Below are 20,834 nucleotides of genomic sequence, written 5' to 3' on the forward strand. Positions count from 1 at the left end.
ACCTCTATAAGTGAAACGACATTGCAGGTCCCTTGATGTCTCACTTAACCAGGTTTCACTGTATTTACTTCTTCATTGTATATTTAAAGAAGTATTTGTCATTGTACAGAGGTATTTATGTATAGTTTGGATTTGTAATTGTTATATTTATGTAGACACTGTTACCTATGTTAATATGAAAACACTTTATTTAATCAAATAATAAATGTTTATGCTATTTAATGTGCTTTTATTGTATTTACACTCCAAGCTGTTTATGAGTTTTATGACATAATTTATAAAACTGTCTTGCCAGGTAGCTAAAATCGAAAATCTTACATGAAAAATATACATATATTAGTCAATCGTAATTCTTGTTTATGTATCGAAAAAAATCTCATTAAAACGTAGCATCTTAATTGATTTCTTTTATCTAAACGCTAAACTTGACTATCATCCTAATTCGATCGAAATATTCTATCGAATAGTCTAATGTAAGCGATCCAATTGCCCTACGTTTATCTGCATAATAGCAGCAACTTAGTGTACCTATATGTATTTAGATTCGGACAATACTTACATGAGACGTTTTAATTGAGCTTCAGGGATAAAACACTTATGTGAACAACGTCACATATACCATTAATAATTTGGCTCAGAGGACCTTATATGAGATATGAGTCTTATTATGCGCTTCAATCAATACGTGGAATGTAGTGCTTGTGTTGTACACTTTCACAAAAGTTCGCTACACCTGAGTTTAATTTTTGTAATAATCTTTGATTCAACTGCGTGATATATACGTTCAACAACACTTGCTACCATATAAATCCGAAATTCAGCATAACCGTTCTCTCCTTATAATTAATCCCTACTAATATTATAAATGCGAAAGTAACTGTCTGTCTGTCTGTATGCCTCTTCTTCACGCCTAAACCACTGAACCACGGTACAAATATCTATATATCTACATATAGATCATTATACTGTGACTGAACTGATTTGAATGGAATTTTGTAAAATGATAGTCTGAGACCGGAGAAAGGACATAAGATAGTTTTTATCCCGGAAATCGGCGAGATGTGATCGATTAATCGGAGAATCGATCTTTTGGACCAAAAAAATAGATTATTTTAATCGATATTAGTAAGAATTGAATCGTAAACTATGCATTTGATCAAGTGATGATCTTTAGCAAAGTTGTTGTCAATGAGCCCACGAAGGTTTCAGAGTTGGTACGACCAGTTTTCGCCAGATGGCACCAATGACATTCCAATGAAGGTACAAATTTTCAGTTTTATGTTTGTTAGTACGTCATATTATTTTCTTTTAACGCGGGCGAAGCCGCGGGCAGAAACTAGTGGGATATAAAAACATTGTAGCCTACTGTAATACTTTACTATAGTCTTACAACATTAATGTATTTAAAGTTAGTTTATGTTAATTGTTATTGTTGTTGTAACGTCATTATTTTGATATTAGGTTTCCTTTGACTTTGAATCAATTCCAGTTTATACTAGTACGTACCGAATTACCGATCCCTAATGAGGCGCTCGAATCACTATGACGATGTTGTATGACAACTTTTCACAAAATATAGGTGTTCGAAACTTGTTTGGCATTTGAATGAATAGTTTAGGCCCACGCTCTTGTCAGCCCAAGGTCCTATTTATAGTAGCATTTTTTTAAACAAAAACTCAAAATATTATAATTATTTTGTGTATGGTATAGAAACATTTTCCTCTAATGTGAATGGCTATTTTATGCTTTCATACCTATATGTAATTACTACTAAATAGTCTAATATTTTAGGTCAAATGTTTGTATGTAACCTGCTTATTCAGGACATTAAGAAACTAGAACTACTTACCTTCGTTGATGTGTGTTCCAGCTCCATGAATTCTATTAGAAAATAGATTATTATAGTTGGTGTAAGAAAAGTGGAGTCGCTCATAGGCGAAATAGACGAAATTTGAAATTAATTGATAATATTTATTTATAGATTTTTATTTTTATTTATGGTTGAATGTATGTTTAACCTACATAATATTATCTAAATAGAAAGACTAGATAGATTTTAGTAACCAGCAAATATTAGTAGCCTGGTGGAGAATAAAAAACAAGTGCAGATTGATATTCAATATATTTCAAACTCGAGCATAAATATAATAAGTAATCAGTTATCAGGCTCTCGTTAATTGGTGGTGTGAACGTGCGCGTGACGTGCGGTGACGCAACCTCGGCCGCCGAGACCGACCGCCTCAACTCGTCGCTCTCCCGCACGCCTCTGTGGCCCAATGGATAAGGCATCGGCCTCCTAAGCCGAGGATTGTGGGTTCGAGTCCCACCAGAGGTAAAGTGAACAATATTTTTACAGAGCTGACGTGCGAATTCGTCTAATAAGATTAAGTCAGTGTTTGGTAATTAAAAGGTGGCAAAAGCAACTGGCGAGGTTTTATCATTTTTATATTTAAAAATTTGTTGAGCTTTGTTTTTTATATTTTAAATGTAATTTTGTTTAAAGTCAACGAAATCAAATTTTAGTAGGTACATAATACATAACATAAACAAATCGTTTTATATTTTTTCATACACTTATTATAATAATAAATAAAATAAAATATTTATTTGAATAATTAAATGAAAGTAGGCTATTTAGTTACGGCTTGTTATTAAATGAAATAGATCATACTTATTCAATATTAATGAAATAGAATGTCACTAAATGTTTAAGTTGATTGTAGTACATATCTATAAATAAATTATAGAAAAATAAACATCTGCTGGAACAAAAAATATATTTTGTACTATGGTCGTGGTGAATTGTAGGTAGGTACACCCCATGAACATTTTTGAACTTATGCCGAACTTTCAACAAAGCCCTAAACATGCCTGTCTGGAATTAGGATCTGAACCTAGTTTAATACTACGAACTGTCCACCCGGTGTTATCAAGTTTTACAATTATTCCATAACCTGTCATTCCCTATTTCATAACACACATACCACTATTGACAGTGGCACGTTTTCCTTGCATCTGACACAGATAAAGCTATCTTCTGCAATATAGGCGTCGGTTCTAGTTGTCGCGTTTATAAAAATCTCCTATCATGGGGGAAAGCTGTTAGATATGATAACAGCACAATTTTATTGATAACGCCCGGTGAAGCATCGATCAGCCGATACGATCGGCTGCAGTCCTACCGAGACTATCCTCGGCTGTAAACCCTGTCCTGTCACTGATAATTCGCGACAATAAAACATGTTATCATCGGAGATTTAATTCCTTAGTTGGATTAAATTGACAATCATAACGAACTCTGTTTACGATTGACTCAGTAGTTAAGTGGAAAGTGCATAGAATCAAGTGGATAGGATTGTAGAATGAGAATGATGGGCGACAACGAGATGGGCTATGGCGAATACTACAATTACGACAGCAGCTGGTCTATCATCCCCCCTGACTACGGAGCCGACCCCAATTGCCAGTACCGGCAGCCGCAAATGGAAGAGGACTACCGATACAACAACTATACGTATGTTTATTGCACTAAGAATCGATTTATAATGCTTGGAACCTCTTGGAATAATTATTGCGTGTCTGTGACATTTATTGAAGTCGAAAATTGTATATTAAAATAAATTGTATTTCTTCATTCGAAAAGATTTCAAATTTTCGTGTATTTAATAAATAGTTTTCATAATATTCTTAATTTTAATGTAATTAAAAGTGGCATTATATAGGTACTATGTAGTCTTGGTCATGTTTCTCCGAATGTCTTTAGGTATACTAATAAAATAAGTAGGTAGTCTACCACTACTATTATTTAGCAAACTAACTAACTAACTATTATTTCCAACGCAAACGTTGGAACCGAATCTTTTAAAATACGTTATCTAAACATTTTGGCATCTAAAAATATTATGTAAATATAGAATGACTGTCAATTGTTATTGGTACAAGTGTTACAACGTTTCTTTAGTATCGTTTGCCTATTTTACGAAATTAAAATGGTCTCTTTGTACAAATACAGTGCATAGGTACACTACTGAATTAGAATTAATCATTATTTTATTAAACCTAGCTAGTGGTATACATAATTCAAATTCGATAAATTTATCTAAATGTAGGAAGGTTTTTGTATTATCACTCATTTTGTGTCTTTAGTATTTCTAAAATAAAAATGAGAAAAAATCATTGCATGTATGAGCTTTTGAAAATATTACAATATGTCTAAAGTATGCCCAAAGATTGGGACATTGCTGCATTACCGACCAACGAAAACTATACAACTATACCATAATTAAATACGAATAACAAGTAATAAGTTAAAGAGATAGTACATAATATTATAAATATTATTTTTGAAATTGTTTGAAAAGATACGAGGATAGACGAGTTTTATAAGCCTCGTGTGCACGCGACATCGCGAAAACCGGCGGTGATTTAACCCAAGTGCATTGCAATTGACTATATTGTAGAGACTTGGTTACGAATGCATATCACTTTGTTCTAAAGTAAGTAAGTATATTTCTTCTTCTGCTTTCTCAACCTTTCGCCAATGCACGCCACTTTTTTCTGTTTAGGGCTTGAGTTGTCCAAGCAATAAAAAATCTGTATATTTAATACAATCAAAATGTCGTATTTACGAACTTAGTTTCAGTGGCTTCAAAAACTTAATTCACTCATTTAGGTACTTACTGAAATGATTTAATACAGCATTTCTTTATTATACCTACAATCTACATACCTTTTTTTTTTTAACGAGGGGGAAACCTACAAAATGTACCCGACGACGTGGGAGCGACGCCGGGTTATGTGGGATTCTTACCGCACTAAAACCCCCCCGGTGGTCGTCCTCAACGCTTGTTGGAGAACTCCAGGATCTCCGACGGAACGCAACCGGAGTCCTCTAAGCGCGATGCCCCGATCGGGCTCTGCCCTGGGGGAGCAGTTTTCGCTCCTCCCGCACCATTTGGTGTACACGACGCTATACCACCACACATACCGCCGTCCTTCCCGGGATCGCTTACTGGACGACTAGAGCTCCCACTCTTGCCGCCCGCAACTCCGGAAGCCCCCCTTTAGTCGCCTGTTACGACAGGCAGGAGTTACCGTAGCCCTATTTTAGTCCCGGAACTACAGGGACAACAATCTACATACCTACCTACTTATTATAGAAGCTACTGAATTAAGAACGATTTCGAACGATTTCGAACGAAGTTAATATTAAGTAGGTATATATCTTTTAATTGGAATTGTGTGTTCATACAGTTATCCATATCTTTTTTCAAGGACCTAAAATGATTCATTTCACTAGCCGATGTGTCACGGGAGGTAGCAAAGTAAAGAACCTTCTAGCCTACTGTACTTTCAAGACATAAATGGTTGTTTCTTGAATTCAACTTTAATTAAATGAAATTAAGAATCGATTGAATTTAATTTTAAGTGAGAGAAATACTAGTGGGGGTTATGTTTAGAAATAAAAATGAATCTGTTATGAAGAAAAAAAATGAGAATTAACAGAAAGATCCATCAAAATTACTTTAGCAAAAAATCCTTTTAATATTTTGGTATAGTACAAATGAGCAGGTTGCGGTTATTACGAAATCATAAACAGATCCTTACTCCAGTTTGTGTAGAATGAAAAATTACATTTTTACCTTTACAAGTAGAGACTCCGTGGATTTGTAAAGCTTTGTTTTAGTAATAAAAGTTAAAGTGTTCGACCGGGTACGAAAGGTACATTCCCTCGCGTGTCCCACACCTATAGTCCCGACGGCGGCGGATCGGCGTACTGAGTGCCATCGAGCTCATAATCCGTCAGCTGCGCGCTCTCCCAGACCTTCGTGGAACCCTTAATTGGTTTGGAAACCCTCTTCGCGGCCTGCCGTGCCGTCGCCCATTTAGACACGATGCGCCTAACCAGATTGCCATAACGAAATATTCGTGAAAACCCATTGACTTCTCTCTTCGCTCGTAATCGAGCTCAACTTCGATACATTTGGAAACTTTCCTCGTCATAAATTCGCCTTAAGTGCCATAGGTGCTGACTGCTGTACTATGCACAACATCAGTTTGTTTTGTCACGAAAAACAGCAATGTAGAAACGAATTTAGCTTATTATCTTTTAACCTTGAATGCTAACTTTAATTTTGAAGACATCTCCGTGTTCGCAGACATGACATTAGACGAAAGTAGAGTAATTTGTTTATTGAGGTGTACTGTAGAAAAGAGGTAATGGTAGGGAATAAGTTTGGTCATGGGGTGTTTTTTCTTGTGATCCCTGGCGCATGGTACGGACAGCGCGGGCACATCACAGTACCTATATATTTATATGTATTAAACTTTTACAAAAATTACTTTCCTATCGTGCTCACTATCAACCCCCATTATTTTATCATTAACCGATGCAAATGCGAACCTACGCTTCCACGATACGCTTTTATGGTTCAGCGCTTAATGATGTCTTATTTGATTTAAATGAATCGTTTTGTGAGTCTTCTATTTCAAATACCGAGCCCTACTTTATATGTTTGTTTAATACCACTGTTATCTATTAGCATTTTATGATTACCATTCATCTATTTGCATTTTAAGGACTAATGAGGACATAGGTATTTTAGTTTTAGTAGTTAGGTAAGTGGCTCCATACTTTTGAATTAAAGGGTTTCATCTTCATATTTTCGATTCACTTGGTCGGTTACCTGAGTTACGAGTCAACGCGTGATCACCACTCGAAAAATAAAAATGTATGTTAGTTTTTGTAATACGCATGTCACGAAATAAAAAAATATTTTAAAGACATCTTCTTTCTAAAATTTATCTTACACAATCTTCTTTCTAATATTTTGAAAAGATTTTCTTCATTCATGGAGTGCCCTTGTTTGGTTAATTGACCAAACTACTAACCACCTATCGTCATACATTGTACAATATCATTGTGCCAATTCTAACAATATGTTAATTAGTGTCTATGATAATATTTTATTCAAAAAAGAGTATAGCGATTACGCATCGGATATTGTTGGGGTTTTTGCAGCTTACTGATCCGTGTTAAAGAGGGTAAACACACCTGCTGACCTCCCCTCAATAAATCTGGCGCAACTAACTCCTAATGCCTCGTAACTAGTTCATCGATATGTGCAATAACAAATATAACACGGTGTTTTTTATTTTAGAAGTTAAGAGTACATTTTAAGTATTTTTTTATTGCGAGTGGGTTACGCACTTATATAAGTGCATTACACTGTCTTGTCATTTTATTCTGCATTTTGTTAGTCATTAGGACATCAGATAGGTACCGAGCAGGTTGTGAAATTATCTGACATAGATTTTCGTGGTTCCATTGCGGTTTTATGTCTTCTACCTATATATTTTTGCCGTATAACAACATTGTAGAGCTGCATTCTTGTTGACTGGAACTTAAAAATGATTATAATTTTTACACACTTTTCCGTGGCTATATTATTATTTACTTAACATTTGCAAAGAAATACATGAAAAATTTCCAGACATAGGAACGTATAATAGGTTTCGAAGTACAGATTATGAATATGACGCATGCGTTCGACTTACTGCATTGGGTAGGTGTACAGTTGAATTTCTATGAGTACAATTGTTAAACAGTATTCTGTCTGTGGGAGGTTGAAGTTTGTGAGGAGGGCGAGCGCACCTGCTTATAACCCTCACCAAATCTGGCGCAGCTTACCTCTCTATAGAACACCGAAATTTGAAAGATAAAACAATTCTTTGAATAATTTTATTCCAATAATTTATTGTAAAGAGTAGGTGATTTATTTATCTATGTCATAAAAAATGTATGCCATAAAAATGTATTCTTAAAAGTTATTACGCTATATACTTAACCCGTTTTAATAATTGTTTACTGTAGATGTACCTCATTTAGCTAATTAAATAAAATGTAGAGATTCAACAATTATATATAGAGTGTGTGTGAAACCTGAAAAAAAAAACGGTAAACGATATTATTCTATTCTTTTTTTAATTTTAGCTTTTGTGAGGCCGCTTAACGTAAATGAACTGCAATAGAAACTATGATCTAAAATTATAGGCATAGACGCTACCGGGTAAAATATATTATATTACTAATTTCAACTAGGTACGTACTTTTGACGAAAGGTGTTTAGATTTCAAGATATGTCGTTCGTAGAAATTTACCTTTTATAAATAATCTAATTTACTTACTTATACTATACTTAAACCGATGCGTCGATCAGCGATGGTTCCGATAGATATTTTAAAAACTCATTCTCAATAAGTCAATTAAACGATTCATGTTCGTTCGTTGCACGCCACTTAGGGGATCGCTCCCAATATAAATAATTGCCCTTTGTTATTGCCCTTTAGCGGGCTGGTTGAGGCATCGATTTTATTATTAAAGTTGCGCATTATGGTACCACCGCAACTTGCATCGAATAACGAGGAATTAGTCACAGTAATTATAAGTTCGATTATCACTGAATTGGCTTGTATAATCAAAGATAAAATTTTGAGTAAACGAGCATCTAGTCCACCAGCAGTAGTAGAACACAGCAGAATTTAACACCTTTGATATTAAGCATTAATAGGGGTGGTACCTCCGGAATCCGGAATCGAACTAGGTACAAGGGGTTTTAATCGTCAATTTCCAATTCCGCAAAATTCTAAGAACTCTACATGACTCTAATGTTTAATGTAGAGTAGGTAACAACTTTGAATAAAGCTTGTGACAAATAACAATCTAACTATCTTTGTAGATGGAATAGTTAAACTAAACACCCAAATATTGACTCAAACACTTGTAAAAATCTACAATCTTTTGAAATAATATTTCAGAAATTAAAATCTGAATCCGAAACACCTGTGAGATTTGATCACCGTATTTAGTCAATAAACAATAAACATATTAAAATCTGTTTGTTATTAGTTCGGTAATCCCGCTCGACTTTTCTTTCAAAATGCCTCGGGTTGTTCTTTACTAATCTGCAGTTGCACACCTGCGGTTGTAAAACTAATCCTATTATGCTAGTGACAATCACTTACCTTTTGTGTGAATGGGTCTTTAGACTCTAGTTCTAGTGCTGTAGTCAATAAAATACTTCATTAAGTACATATATCTTGCACACCTGCACTTCCAAAGCTCATCTGACTTATTACTTTTTATAATTCCAATAGGTTACAAATTATCTTAATTATGGATGGTTTGAATAAGAATAGATTTGTCTCTACATTAGGCCCTATAAAATTTTAAATTGGACAATAGTCTCACTGTGAAAATAGTATTTGTATTATTTTATTATTATTCTTACTTATGAACCCAGTAGGTATGTTGATAGAACTTTGAATTCGGGAAGTCAAATGTTACACATCCATTGATGTACTATCGGCACAAGTTATAGGTAGCTATGTAGGTACGTAAGTGTACTATATTGAATATGTTTTTTTGAATTTGAATAGAAAGTTTCTCATTATAGGTTACTAGCTGAACCGGCAAACTTTGTACCGCCTCAAAATCTATTTATCAAATATATTTCATATAAAATATAGCCTATGTTACTCGTGGATAATGTAGCATTCGAATGATGAACGAATTTTTAAAATCGGTCCAGTAGTTTTTGATTGTAATGAACAGGTCATTAAAATCAAACAAACAAACAAACAAAGTTTTCCTCTTTATAATATTAGTATAGATATACAATGCGCATTTTCCATTACCTCTTAGAAATCAAAATTATTGGTTTGTAATAAAAAAAAAACCTAAACTTTTATTTATTAAACAGGTAGTGTATTAAAAATCTCTTTGTCTCTATGTTACCATTTGAATAGATTTGCCAGAGGAATTCTATAAAGCTCATCAAAAATATCACGGTACTTGATGCGAAACATCTGTGCACTATCAGTCAAAGGCACTTTTAAGAACAAACGATTTTAAATACAACTGAGTATGAATTTGGTCATTCAGACAACTGATAGAAAAATTTGTGAAACAATGCACCGCGCACACGTGCAAGTCATAAACTGATAACCATGGGACTTCTACCTGTTCGTAGAACTTGAACAACATTCTACCTATTGTTTGTCTGTGATTGACAATGCTAAGAACTTGCACATGTTTCGACTTGCATTCAGCTGTGGGTACATCTCGTGTACCCTCCCAATAACTATATCACGAATAATATTAAAAATATATAGGTACCCAACCTCTTTCCTTTGGTAAGTCAGGTAAAAAGTTACGAAGTTACGGATAAGATACCTACCTACCATCTTAATTCATCTTGTCATCGACGCAAACTTAAACCTCATCAAACCGCAAACTTAAACGTAACTTCTTCTCCATAACGAAACACCTTGTGAAGTGGTGGTAGTTCTATTGACTTTCAAAAAGTGCTCTGTAAAGAACCTATTTTGGATAAAAAAAATGATTTGATTTGATTGATTTATATGAGGTTAAATATCTATAAGGTTCTATTTAAAATAATTTAGATGTTACGTTCATCCCATCCGCACATTAATTTTCAATACCTATCTGAATCTAAATAATTGTATCTCTGTTAATTTGAAGATAATTATTTTGGGAACATTTTTGAAAAAAATAAGTAAAAGAGAAGTAAAGAAAAAATAATATGGACATAGGCTTACACGATGTTATTAAAAACACTCTAAATGAAAATCGTTATCCGGGGCATTTAGAGCGGCGTCCATAACGAACCGGCCTCAACAATGGGCTTAACGCGCGCACTCATTACAAAAAGCGACATAACGTAACGTGCTACGTCGAAAGCTCCTTTATTCAAAGTGTATACTTCAGTTTTTTTGTTGGGAAGGCTTCAGGAGGCCTGCGATTGGTCGGCCGGGGTCCCGCCCAGGCGACCGCGGACGTTCATTGGTGCACGTGAATTGAGCACCCTCAACGGAGCTGAGTAGGCTGTCGAGGCACGAGGGCGGCGCGGGGTGTTCTTCACCCCGAGGGCCACTCGAGGGTTGTTTAGTGCGGGCGCGGCGTCGTGAGACGCAGCACGTGTCGTCACAAGCGGTTCGTTCCGTCGTCAAGATTATTCCGAAGGCGAGTTCTCCCGTTCGGGAGATGAAGTGCGAGGAAGGAGAGGCGCGCTCGCCGCCGCCGCTGCTGCCGCCGGCGTCGCTGCTGGCGTGGAGCCCCATCCTGCTGCCGCCATGGGGCCCGGCCTTCCTGCCGGCGCTCTACCCGGCCGCCTTCCGCTCCGCTTTCCCTGGGTGAGCGACGGATTGTGTGTGTGAAATATGTGATAATCGAATACGATACGAATCAATTCGACGCGTTGATCAAGAATTTTTTTTTTCCGTTAAGATTTTTTCGTTGATCTCTATTATTCGGTTGAACAGAAAAGTTTAAGTTTAATATAAGAAAATAGAATTGATGTAGATCAAAAACAATTTAGATAGATAGTGGTAAACTAATATGTCACACCTAGTTGCGTGGATAACGTATTTTTTAAAGTGGTAGGGCTCTACGTGGTACGGGTTCTGAGGTTTTGTCGTCGTACCTACATTCTGCTGAGCAGTCTTAATTGCTGCTTTATATTAGTAATTAAAAGGCAATCTAATTTAGTGTTCAATAGTGTTAACCCGAGGTCGATCTTAGATGGCATATAGATATTATATGCGTACTCTATCCCCCTAAGGTTGATTGCATGCTTCATCATCATGCTTGTGCTACTTGAATTTCATAAAAAACCGGTAAAATAAACATACAATTTCACCTAATGTTCAAATGGAAATTAAGCTCACAGGTGTAGGTACTCGTAGATATTTGTTTAATTACCTACCCACGTTTCATAAAAAAAGTTTCAATCGAGGTGTTAAAAATATAATGTTGAAGGTAAAACGAAATTGGAATTATTAACTTTTGCGCGTTTTTATTAAACGTGAGTTTGTACTGTTTGTAGACGAGTATCCTATAGAATCGTAGAATGTCTTCAAATAGTAAAACTGGTGTATCCTAAACTTGGAAAATCGTGACATGCGACAGTGTCCACCGGATGCTTAGTGAGAGGTTGTTAATAGCCCTGTTTACAACCTGCTAAAGGACGTTGTAGGTGCCAGAGTGCCGCCTTTTCACGCCGTCACGTACGAGACCGCGGGAACATCTCACGTCTACATGTAATTCCGATGTTTTAATAGACATCACACTGTTAAGATACGCTCTCATTCAAACCCCGACCGCCTTCTTTATGTGGGTCACGTTTTCTCGAGAGCCCTCTTTTGACAATCCTACGTTTTGAAGATGGAATTCTGTGTTTTCTTTCAATTACAAGCCCTCAAGACGTGCTTGTCACTTGTTTGTTAAGATGATGTTAACTGATCGGTATATTTTAGTTGTTCCTTTGTAAACAGATGTCCAACAGTACTTCGGACTTGATTTATTTATTCATCTTAGCTTAGTTTTTAAACGGTTTTGGTTACGGCTTCGATACTTTTTTCCGTTAGTTACCTATTTCGGATGGTAGAGCGGAAGAGTTTGTGATCTAGGTTCTTATTCAGAAGTACGTCTACTTCATGATCATTCTACATTTTAATACCAATAAATTAGTATGAACACCTGCACATTTGTGATAAAGTATTTTTTCTATCTTCCAATTATTTATACGAAATAAGGCATAAGAAATACAATGTTTTTTGTCATATCAGTCGTTGGTTACGTAGGCTTACTGCTACACTCAACTGACTGTAACTTAAGACATCATAATAAACTTTTTTTAATGTATGTTCTTTGTTTTAATTTGTATTTTCTTTTTGTGCAGGCTCTTGGACAGTATGAAGATGCCGGGACAGCGGCCCGGGTTCCAAATATCTGATATCTTGGGCCTTAATGAAGCGAAGGGTCTAGAGGCGCCTCCACAGGGCGCCCTGGGTGGCTGCTCCTTGGATCTTCCACCATATGCGCCTCCCCAGCATCACTACTCCCACGAGCTGTTGAGACATCACCAGCCCTGGCTATCCCTGGAACAACATGAGACTACTGGTAAGCATTAGGCATGCATCTTATCATATTTTTTCCCTCTTTTAATATGAAGCGTGTACTACTTACATCCAAAAAAGTTAGATGAGGTGTCCTATACCATAATATCTAGGTATTGCAATAAAAAATAAAACAAATGTACCGCCACTAAATTATCTTTCATAATTTATTATTATCATAATTAATTGTGGAGCGGTCGCGGCTGGCCGACATCACACGATTGATTAATTCAAGAATAATTGATTAATTACCTTTTGACGAACAAAAGACTATATGCAGTTTAAAAAAATGTATTTTGCATGAAGCACTTTATAGAGTAAAATTTAAGTTCTTAAAAACTCAGATATTGCCAAAAGTACGTATTGCTGTATCATTTACCTACTTGCGACACATTTAAAATATTATAAATTTACCAAAATCAGAATCACTTAGTTACTTGTATGATGACGTACAGAATTTGATTTTTAATTTACCGGCTCTTTAAAAAATGAATTGTTATGATACCCTGCGTATTATCATTTACCTATGCTCAAAAATTAACTTATATTTGTATAGACTTGTAACCGATCAAAACTATATTATAAGCTAAGTATATAACAAAACGGAAAGCTATGAGGACATTTGTCATCTGAAAAAGAAAATTGTACGTACAGTAGGTAGATATACTTCGTCAAAAAACTGATTTAAATCAAATATTTCAAAAAGTGTTTACTTACACAAAATTGTTTTTAATGAAATACTTATCTTAAAAAAGAGTGTCTTTAATCTTATAATTATCATAAATTTAATTAAAGTAATACAAAAAGTTGATTGGATTCATGGCAGCCGCCGGTTAGTTAGTTAACTAAACATTAGTCAATGAGATACTTACTCACGATTGTTAGTAAACACTACACTCTTACTTACTGGTAGGTACGGTACTACATTTTGTGAATGGAGAACAACTTCAGATAATGGTGCTCCATTTAAGTTTATATAAGTTTGTTACAGCTTTTCACAATGCGAGTGCTAAATGTAGTGGCTGTAATTGTAAATCTCGTACATGCACTCCTACATTATACAGATGAGTAGCCACTATCAATTAACTGCTCTCCTATGGTAATCTTAATAAATAAAAAAATATTGCGTATGTTTGTGAAGGTGATACTCCCTCACATTTTAAAATAATGTAGCTCTTGTGCAAAAATACATTTTTTTATTAGGTATAATTTTAGGTATCTCAATGTAACCTGAATCGCAAGAACTAAATCTTATTTACTTTTCTAATGATTAATAATAATAGAAGGCAAGAGAAACCGCGAAACTTGGTTCAGCTAGAAAACTGTGAAAAGGGTCTAATAAAGAACACGTTTCCAAATTAATCGTAAGTTAAATATTTTGAGAAATATTTTGAGCTTCAATAATACTAATATAAGCAGTAACAAAATCATCACGAAATATGTATTTAAGACCAGTTGATCCATCTACTTGTTCAAGATAGCAAATTGAGTAATAACTTATCTGTTGATGATTTCCATCACATGGTATACAATATCGCAACCAACTGAACTTGATACGGCTATCGCTAACGTAAAGACAAACGTGAGATGTAAACTGAAATTTATATAGATATATCGAGATATGAGTATTTTACCTAAATATGCAGGGTTACTGAAAATGCGATACATTCCCTTGGAGGGGTAAAAGTAGAGCTCATTAGCAATACATTTTGTCAGTAAGTACCCTAGCCGATAGTGATTTGTTTTTGAGATATTTTTTTTTTTTTTTTATAATATAAGAGTAGCAGACGAGCATGCAGTCCACCTGATGGTAAGTGGCTACTGCCGCCCATGGACATCTGTAATCAACCCCAGATAGGATTAGATATTCCTAGCTGAGGTCGGCCACAGATGCGCCGCTACCCCTGAGGACTAAGCTGGAACGCCTCGGAAAAGTCTGTCTCCCTTACCACACCCTTCAAACCGGAACACAGCAGCGCTTAACACTGCTGTTATTAGGTTGAAATAGGTGTGGCGGTGGTGCCGCCGGAGTCGAACCACAAAGGGTTCTACCACCTTCAAAATTATTCAAGTTTTTGTGTTTTTATTTCTAAATACCGATTTCATGCAAAAGATAAAATGCTATTTTGATCCTATTTTAATAACATATATAGAAAAATAAAATATATAATATATATTATTAAATGCAAACAATATTTCATAATTATCGTGAGAGTAATACCTTTGTTAGACTTTTTTTATTCTAAAACTCATTTTTTGGAATAAAGACTCATTAGTAAATTGTACCTATTTTATGTGGAATATCAGGATGGTTACTGATATTTTTCGCGTTTAGGACAATAGTGTAGGTTTCAAAACAGAATCGGTGCATATTTCTACTTGTATTAGTGGCTTGAAAATAAGCGGGCGATAAAAAAACCGCTAAGCAATTATGACAAAATATTCAACGCGTTTTTCATAATATTTATTCAGTATATCCACAACTTTAATACCACGCTCCGAGAAATGACATTTTTATCCGACGATAAGGATAAATGTGACATACATGGTATATTCCATAGCTGTTTACGGAATATAGATCAGAGATACCGCGTTTATTTATTTAAACAGGCAGAGTTGCAATCTATTGCAACAATTAATAAGAATTTACCATTAATAAAGATAGTGACGTGAAATAGAAGATCCTCAAATGGTTAAAAAAAAAAAATGTTTCAGGTTAAATTTAGTGTACCTATGGCTAATAAGTAGCTGTTAATGTATAAAGTATGCATGTGCATAATTATCTAGTTTAATTACGTCCACTTTAATTGACCAGTAAATTCCATCCAATAATTTTTGATTCGACGCCTTTAAGTATAGATATACGTTTTATTAGCTATTTAAAGAAGGTAGTGCGTAGGTACTCGTACTTGTGTAATATATAAGTGTCATCCTTATCTAAAAAATCCTCTAAATGATTTATGCGACGACGAGTTGCTCAAATTATCATACACAAATATATTGACCCACTCGAAAATAATAGGTGTTTGGTAGTCGTATTCGAGAGGCCGAGATTATTTTTGAAATGCTCCTCCAGTGGAGTGCCTTCACCCGCTAATCTGTAGTTGTCATTAATTATTTTTATCGCTTATCAAATATTTCGGCACTCATTGTGAGCACGTTCGATTGCTTGTTCAACAAAAAAGTTACACTGTCTTCCGTGTTTCATTGGTTTAAGTTGTTCATGTTAAAAACAAATAATGCGATTTTTTATTTAATAGACTTAGTATTTAGGCAGCGTGTTTGACAGTAGGTCATTATGTCTGGGATTCCCAGAGGGCTATGACTCTTCAAAAAAATATTTTAAAGCCTGCGATGCATTGGCGACTCCTCTGGTGTTGCAAATGTCCATATGCCAAAATGACTATTGTCCATCATGAAGCCGCCCACTCTATCGTTAGGTTATTTATAAAAAAAAAAGTAATAAAATCATTGATAGATTTTGTTTCAATTCGCAGTAGGCGTATCATAGGTATTTTGAAATAAGCAGGTTATAGAATGTATATAAAGTAATATCTAATAGGTTAAACCAGTATCAACAGCATTATCTACTTCTAGTTCAAAAGATAGATACAACATAGAGGAACGGCAATTTGCACAGATAGTGGCTTTAAACGATGTGTTGGATAAAGATAAATTGCCGTGGGTCCCGCGGCACGGGGTCGATCACGCCCCGGACCGGTAGCTTATTCTGATTGTTTAGTTCAGAGGTTCTCAAACTTATTTCGATTACCGCCCATTTTGAAAATAGATTATTTCCTAGCGCCCCAAAATGTTCAAAAAGTCCTATTAAAAAAGATAATGGAGAAAGAACTTTCGATATTGATTTTAATTAACATATTAAAAAAAATCCAAATTAGTCACACTCACACACCACTCGAAATATTTCATATCCTACGATTTCTCTGGGCCCGTTAGCGCCCCCTGTGAGCCTTGTGTTCCCACAAGGGGGCGTTATCACCTTTGAGAAACACTGGTTTATTGCAACCGAGGGGCACGTAGCAGAACGAATCTGTCACCAATGGACGAAGCCCATGAGCAGCTGTCGACTATCAATTACACCGTGTTTGCGGCTGTTAGGGACGCTATTAATTCATTATTCGATGACAGTTATAGATTTTATTGCTCTTGTATTGTTTGAAGGATGAAATGCCGTGGGTAACGGTTAGTAACTCTATGTAGTTACTTTTTTTACCATAAAGGGCGTATTAATTTCGGGTATCTACGGTATCATCAAAAATGGTACTGCTACGTATATATAAAATTATTCCTATAACATTATTCTACGGTGAGCACGACTCAAGCTCCTAAAATGATTGCGTCATGTAAATTATCATCATCCCAATTTCTCTTGTGCTCATATACCTGAGTGACTAAATTGAATAATAATCATATCTTTAGTACGTGATACCTAACTTCTCTTATTAAATTTAAATAGCCATTGATTTACAAATATAAGTATATTTTTTGAGAGTAGATAATGAAAGTAGAGCGTTTGAAAATAATGTCATCCGACAGTCGTAGAACGCTCTAATTTACGCGTTCGTAATTGATGGCCGCTATTCCGTAACTTAGGATTCGAGACCACGCTTTGACCTAACGACGGTTGAATCATCTGAATCTGAACAATAGAGACAGCTGCCGGAGAGGGAGTGGTCTCCCCCTCCCTTCTCACCCTCAGCCACCACGCCCAGCCTCCCTCCCGCCCTGTATTATCATATCCGTGTGAAAAAGCCTCAAATATACGAGGGGTACGAACAATGTAATATTTGTGATTTTTTTCCTTTTCATTATTGCGAGCCTAGTTGCAGTTAAATAGCCCGACCCCAAAAGATTAAGTGGAGATTTCAAAACGAGTGTTTAGTGCTACACGCATTACAACTTATGTAGATGGTTATTATTAACTGTTTGAATTGGATTATTACACTATTTCTCATTGTTAAGTTAGTCGAAATTCAATTGTTCCTGCCGTATAAATACGCCGTTAACTACTAAACTATTTTAAGTACCGCTTCATTATTTCACCACAATTAAATCACAATCTAGTTGATATAAACTTACAGAACTTCAAGAATCTTGTAAACAAAATATTTTATTTTAAAGAAAAAAATGGCAGTCTTTCTTCAACTTAAACCAATGTTCAAAATTAATAAATGTTCAATGTTAATATTCCTATGTGCCAATTAATATAAGTAGGTAGTTGGGACATAACGCTATCTAGTCTTAAATTTAAACTGTAATACATTGATTTAAAATAATTAACCGAAATGTTTCATTGTTGCAGGTGTGATTGGTCAACAAGCTAGTCCAGACAGTACATCTCGGGCTTCCGAGCTGTCGTATGTAGGCGCGTCTGCAGCGTCTCCAACCGTAACCGACCCGCGGCACGACCACGACATCGACCCCGACCACGACCACGACCACGATATCGAGCACGATGACGACGACCATGAACACCCACCGAACACAAATACCGACCCGAGCCTCGCGCACAAGAAACGAAAACGCCGCGTCCTATTCTCAAAGGCACAAACATACGAACTGGAAAGACGGTTTCGTCAGCAGAGGTACCTCTCCGCTCCCGAAAGGGAACACCTCGCGAGCCTGATTCGACTCACCCCGACGCAAGTGAAGATATGGTTCCAAAACCACAGGTACAAGACGAAAAGAGCAGTCCAGGAGCAGAAGGGCGCACATGATTTGAATGTCGGAGGCCTGAACTCACCGAGGCGAGTGGCGGTGCCCGTTCTTGTTAAGGATGGAAGGCCGTGCCTCGGTAAGCCGGATGGCCTACCTCCGCTCGGCATGTCGCTACCTCCGTATCAGCCAATGCACCACCAGCCCCCGGTGACAGGACCCCACGGACCTCAGCCTGGTGGTTGTTGGTGGTGAGGTAACTTCACCGTATCCAGTCAAATTAGTGGTTTACTAGTCGTTCGTTGAGTGTTCCTTAAAGTATCTTTATATCACAGAAAGTAACGCCATTTTGTTTCTTTTCTGTTTACCAGTGATAATAAATTACTTTCATAGTGTTATAGTCAATATACTTCGAATAACTAATCTCCTAAGGGTCTTATCGCGGCTGCGATTTTTCAACGTATGTCTGGGAAGGCGATTTGCGGACTTGCTCGCAGCGAGTCTGTCGCGTATGTGTAAAGTGTATATCGCAAGCACGATTCGACGTTCACATATCTACATGGTAGGTATCCTTGATAGAATACGCAACTGTGAAAACGCCCTTACAGATGGGACGCCGTTGCTTATCTAGTCGATTCATGCAATCGGTTCATATGACCACTGATAAGATGTAGAGACATGAGCGGTACATAGAAACAGATCGGCGTTATTTGTCACCGACATTTTTGCAAATAAAGATTAAAATAAATGTTACCATAGAATTTTAAAATCATAGGTATCTATGCGGTTAAATTGAAATCGATTACAATGTAATTCCTTCTTTTTAGCTCGAATACTAAAACTAGAACGAAAAGTATTATTTTTGTAATCAAATATGTTTAAGGTATCTGGAGTTCCTATTTATGTTTTACTTTAAAAGTCGAGCTTTCACAATATCATCATTTGAAGTGAAAATATTTTAAACACAACTACAATTTCTTATAGCGATTGCTCGGACTTTTTGGATCTCGGCCGCTTTAGTTTTATATTGTTTTGAAAGGTCCCTTGTAAGACGAACAGTGATTTATGACATTCCGTTTTAAAAGAATTTTGTATATTATTGTAAAAAGTCAATGAAACGTTAGGTCTAAGCTATCTATTATGAGAAATGACCAGATTTTATCACATTGCAATATTTAGCTGTAAGGTTCAGTATTATCATAGTCGAATATGTCTAGGAAATAAATATTTATATACTACATATACTATAAAGAGTAAATTTATTAATTGCGTACTTTAAAATATAAATAGAAATAGGGTGTACAAAGGAATTGGTCTGAATGCTGTACTTAATGTATATTTGGGATTGGAAATGCTGTCAACTAAATTTAGTCGTGGAAATGTACTAAATATAGGTACTTAGGTATAGTTCGCGCCAAACTGCTAGTCTGCTCTGAAGTTGTTGCGAGCAGGTGAAGTCATACAATTTGCTATGGCGACGCGATTGATTTCTATATTCAGAGCGGACTAGCAGTTTTACGCGGACTATACCTACCTAGTTTATGTCGTAGATTAATAATTGGTTTTAAAAACGCCTTAGATCGCAGCAGGAACCAATTATTATTTTCCGATTTATTAGTAATAAGTGTATTTTTGACTAGTAGAAAAATACAGGCTTATATGTAGTTAGGTACTAGTCCAAATATTTAGTTGACGTTGGGAAATTAGACAAAATACCTGATAATAAATGACTAAAAATACCTAACATTTGGTAACATTGTTACCACTTAGTAGTTTTAAATTAGTACAGTTGGTACTTTGTCTAATTTTACGTATACTTACCTAAATTGTATATTTCAAATTGTAAAAAAGTTGTTACATATAAATTATTATGTGAATATAAATTGATTGAGAAAACTTTGTTGTTATTATTGAATTTATTCTGTTATTGATAACCAACATACAACCAATATACAAATACAAACAATATACATTACCTTTACCTTCCTTTTAATATTTCCTAAGAAAAATAAAACAGCACACATACAATTATACTTTTGAAATAAATTAATCGAAGAATCATACACAATCGTAAGCGATATATAGCAAAAATAACTCGATTAAGTATTTTAAATTGTAATTATAACTTTTGAGAACGCTTACATTAGTAACTGGTAATATTATTAGTATAGATTTTTGAA

At 35.5% G+C, this 20,834-nt stretch overlaps 1 protein-coding gene and 1 non-coding gene across 2 annotated transcripts; both read left to right on the plus strand.

Annotated features, from left to right (window-relative positions):
• Positions 1-2,262: 2,262 nt before the first annotated feature.
• On the plus strand, positions 2,263-2,335 carry TRNAR-CCU (transfer RNA arginine (anticodon CCU)). The gene has a single exon. It is a non-coding gene; the product is annotated as a tRNA-Arg (tRNA).
• An 8,730-nt stretch (positions 2,336-11,065) lies between these two features.
• On the plus strand, positions 11,066-18,909 carry LOC140757415 (uncharacterized). Its single transcript, XM_073093109.1, has 3 exons — positions 11,066-11,214; positions 12,762-12,982; positions 18,302-18,909. The coding sequence occupies exons 1-3, from the start codon at positions 11,066-11,068 to the stop codon at positions 18,907-18,909; spliced, it is 978 nt and encodes a 325-aa protein (XP_072949210.1).
• The last annotated feature ends 1,925 nt before the right edge of the window (positions 18,910-20,834 follow it).

Source organism: Epargyreus clarus, unplaced genomic scaffold (genome assembly GCF_041222505.1).
Source record: "Epargyreus clarus isolate Ecla_fem2 unplaced genomic scaffold, WU_Ecla_fem_2.2 ptg000001l, whole genome shotgun sequence".
In the NCBI taxonomy this organism is placed as follows: domain Eukaryota; kingdom Metazoa; phylum Arthropoda; class Insecta; order Lepidoptera; family Hesperiidae; genus Epargyreus; species Epargyreus clarus.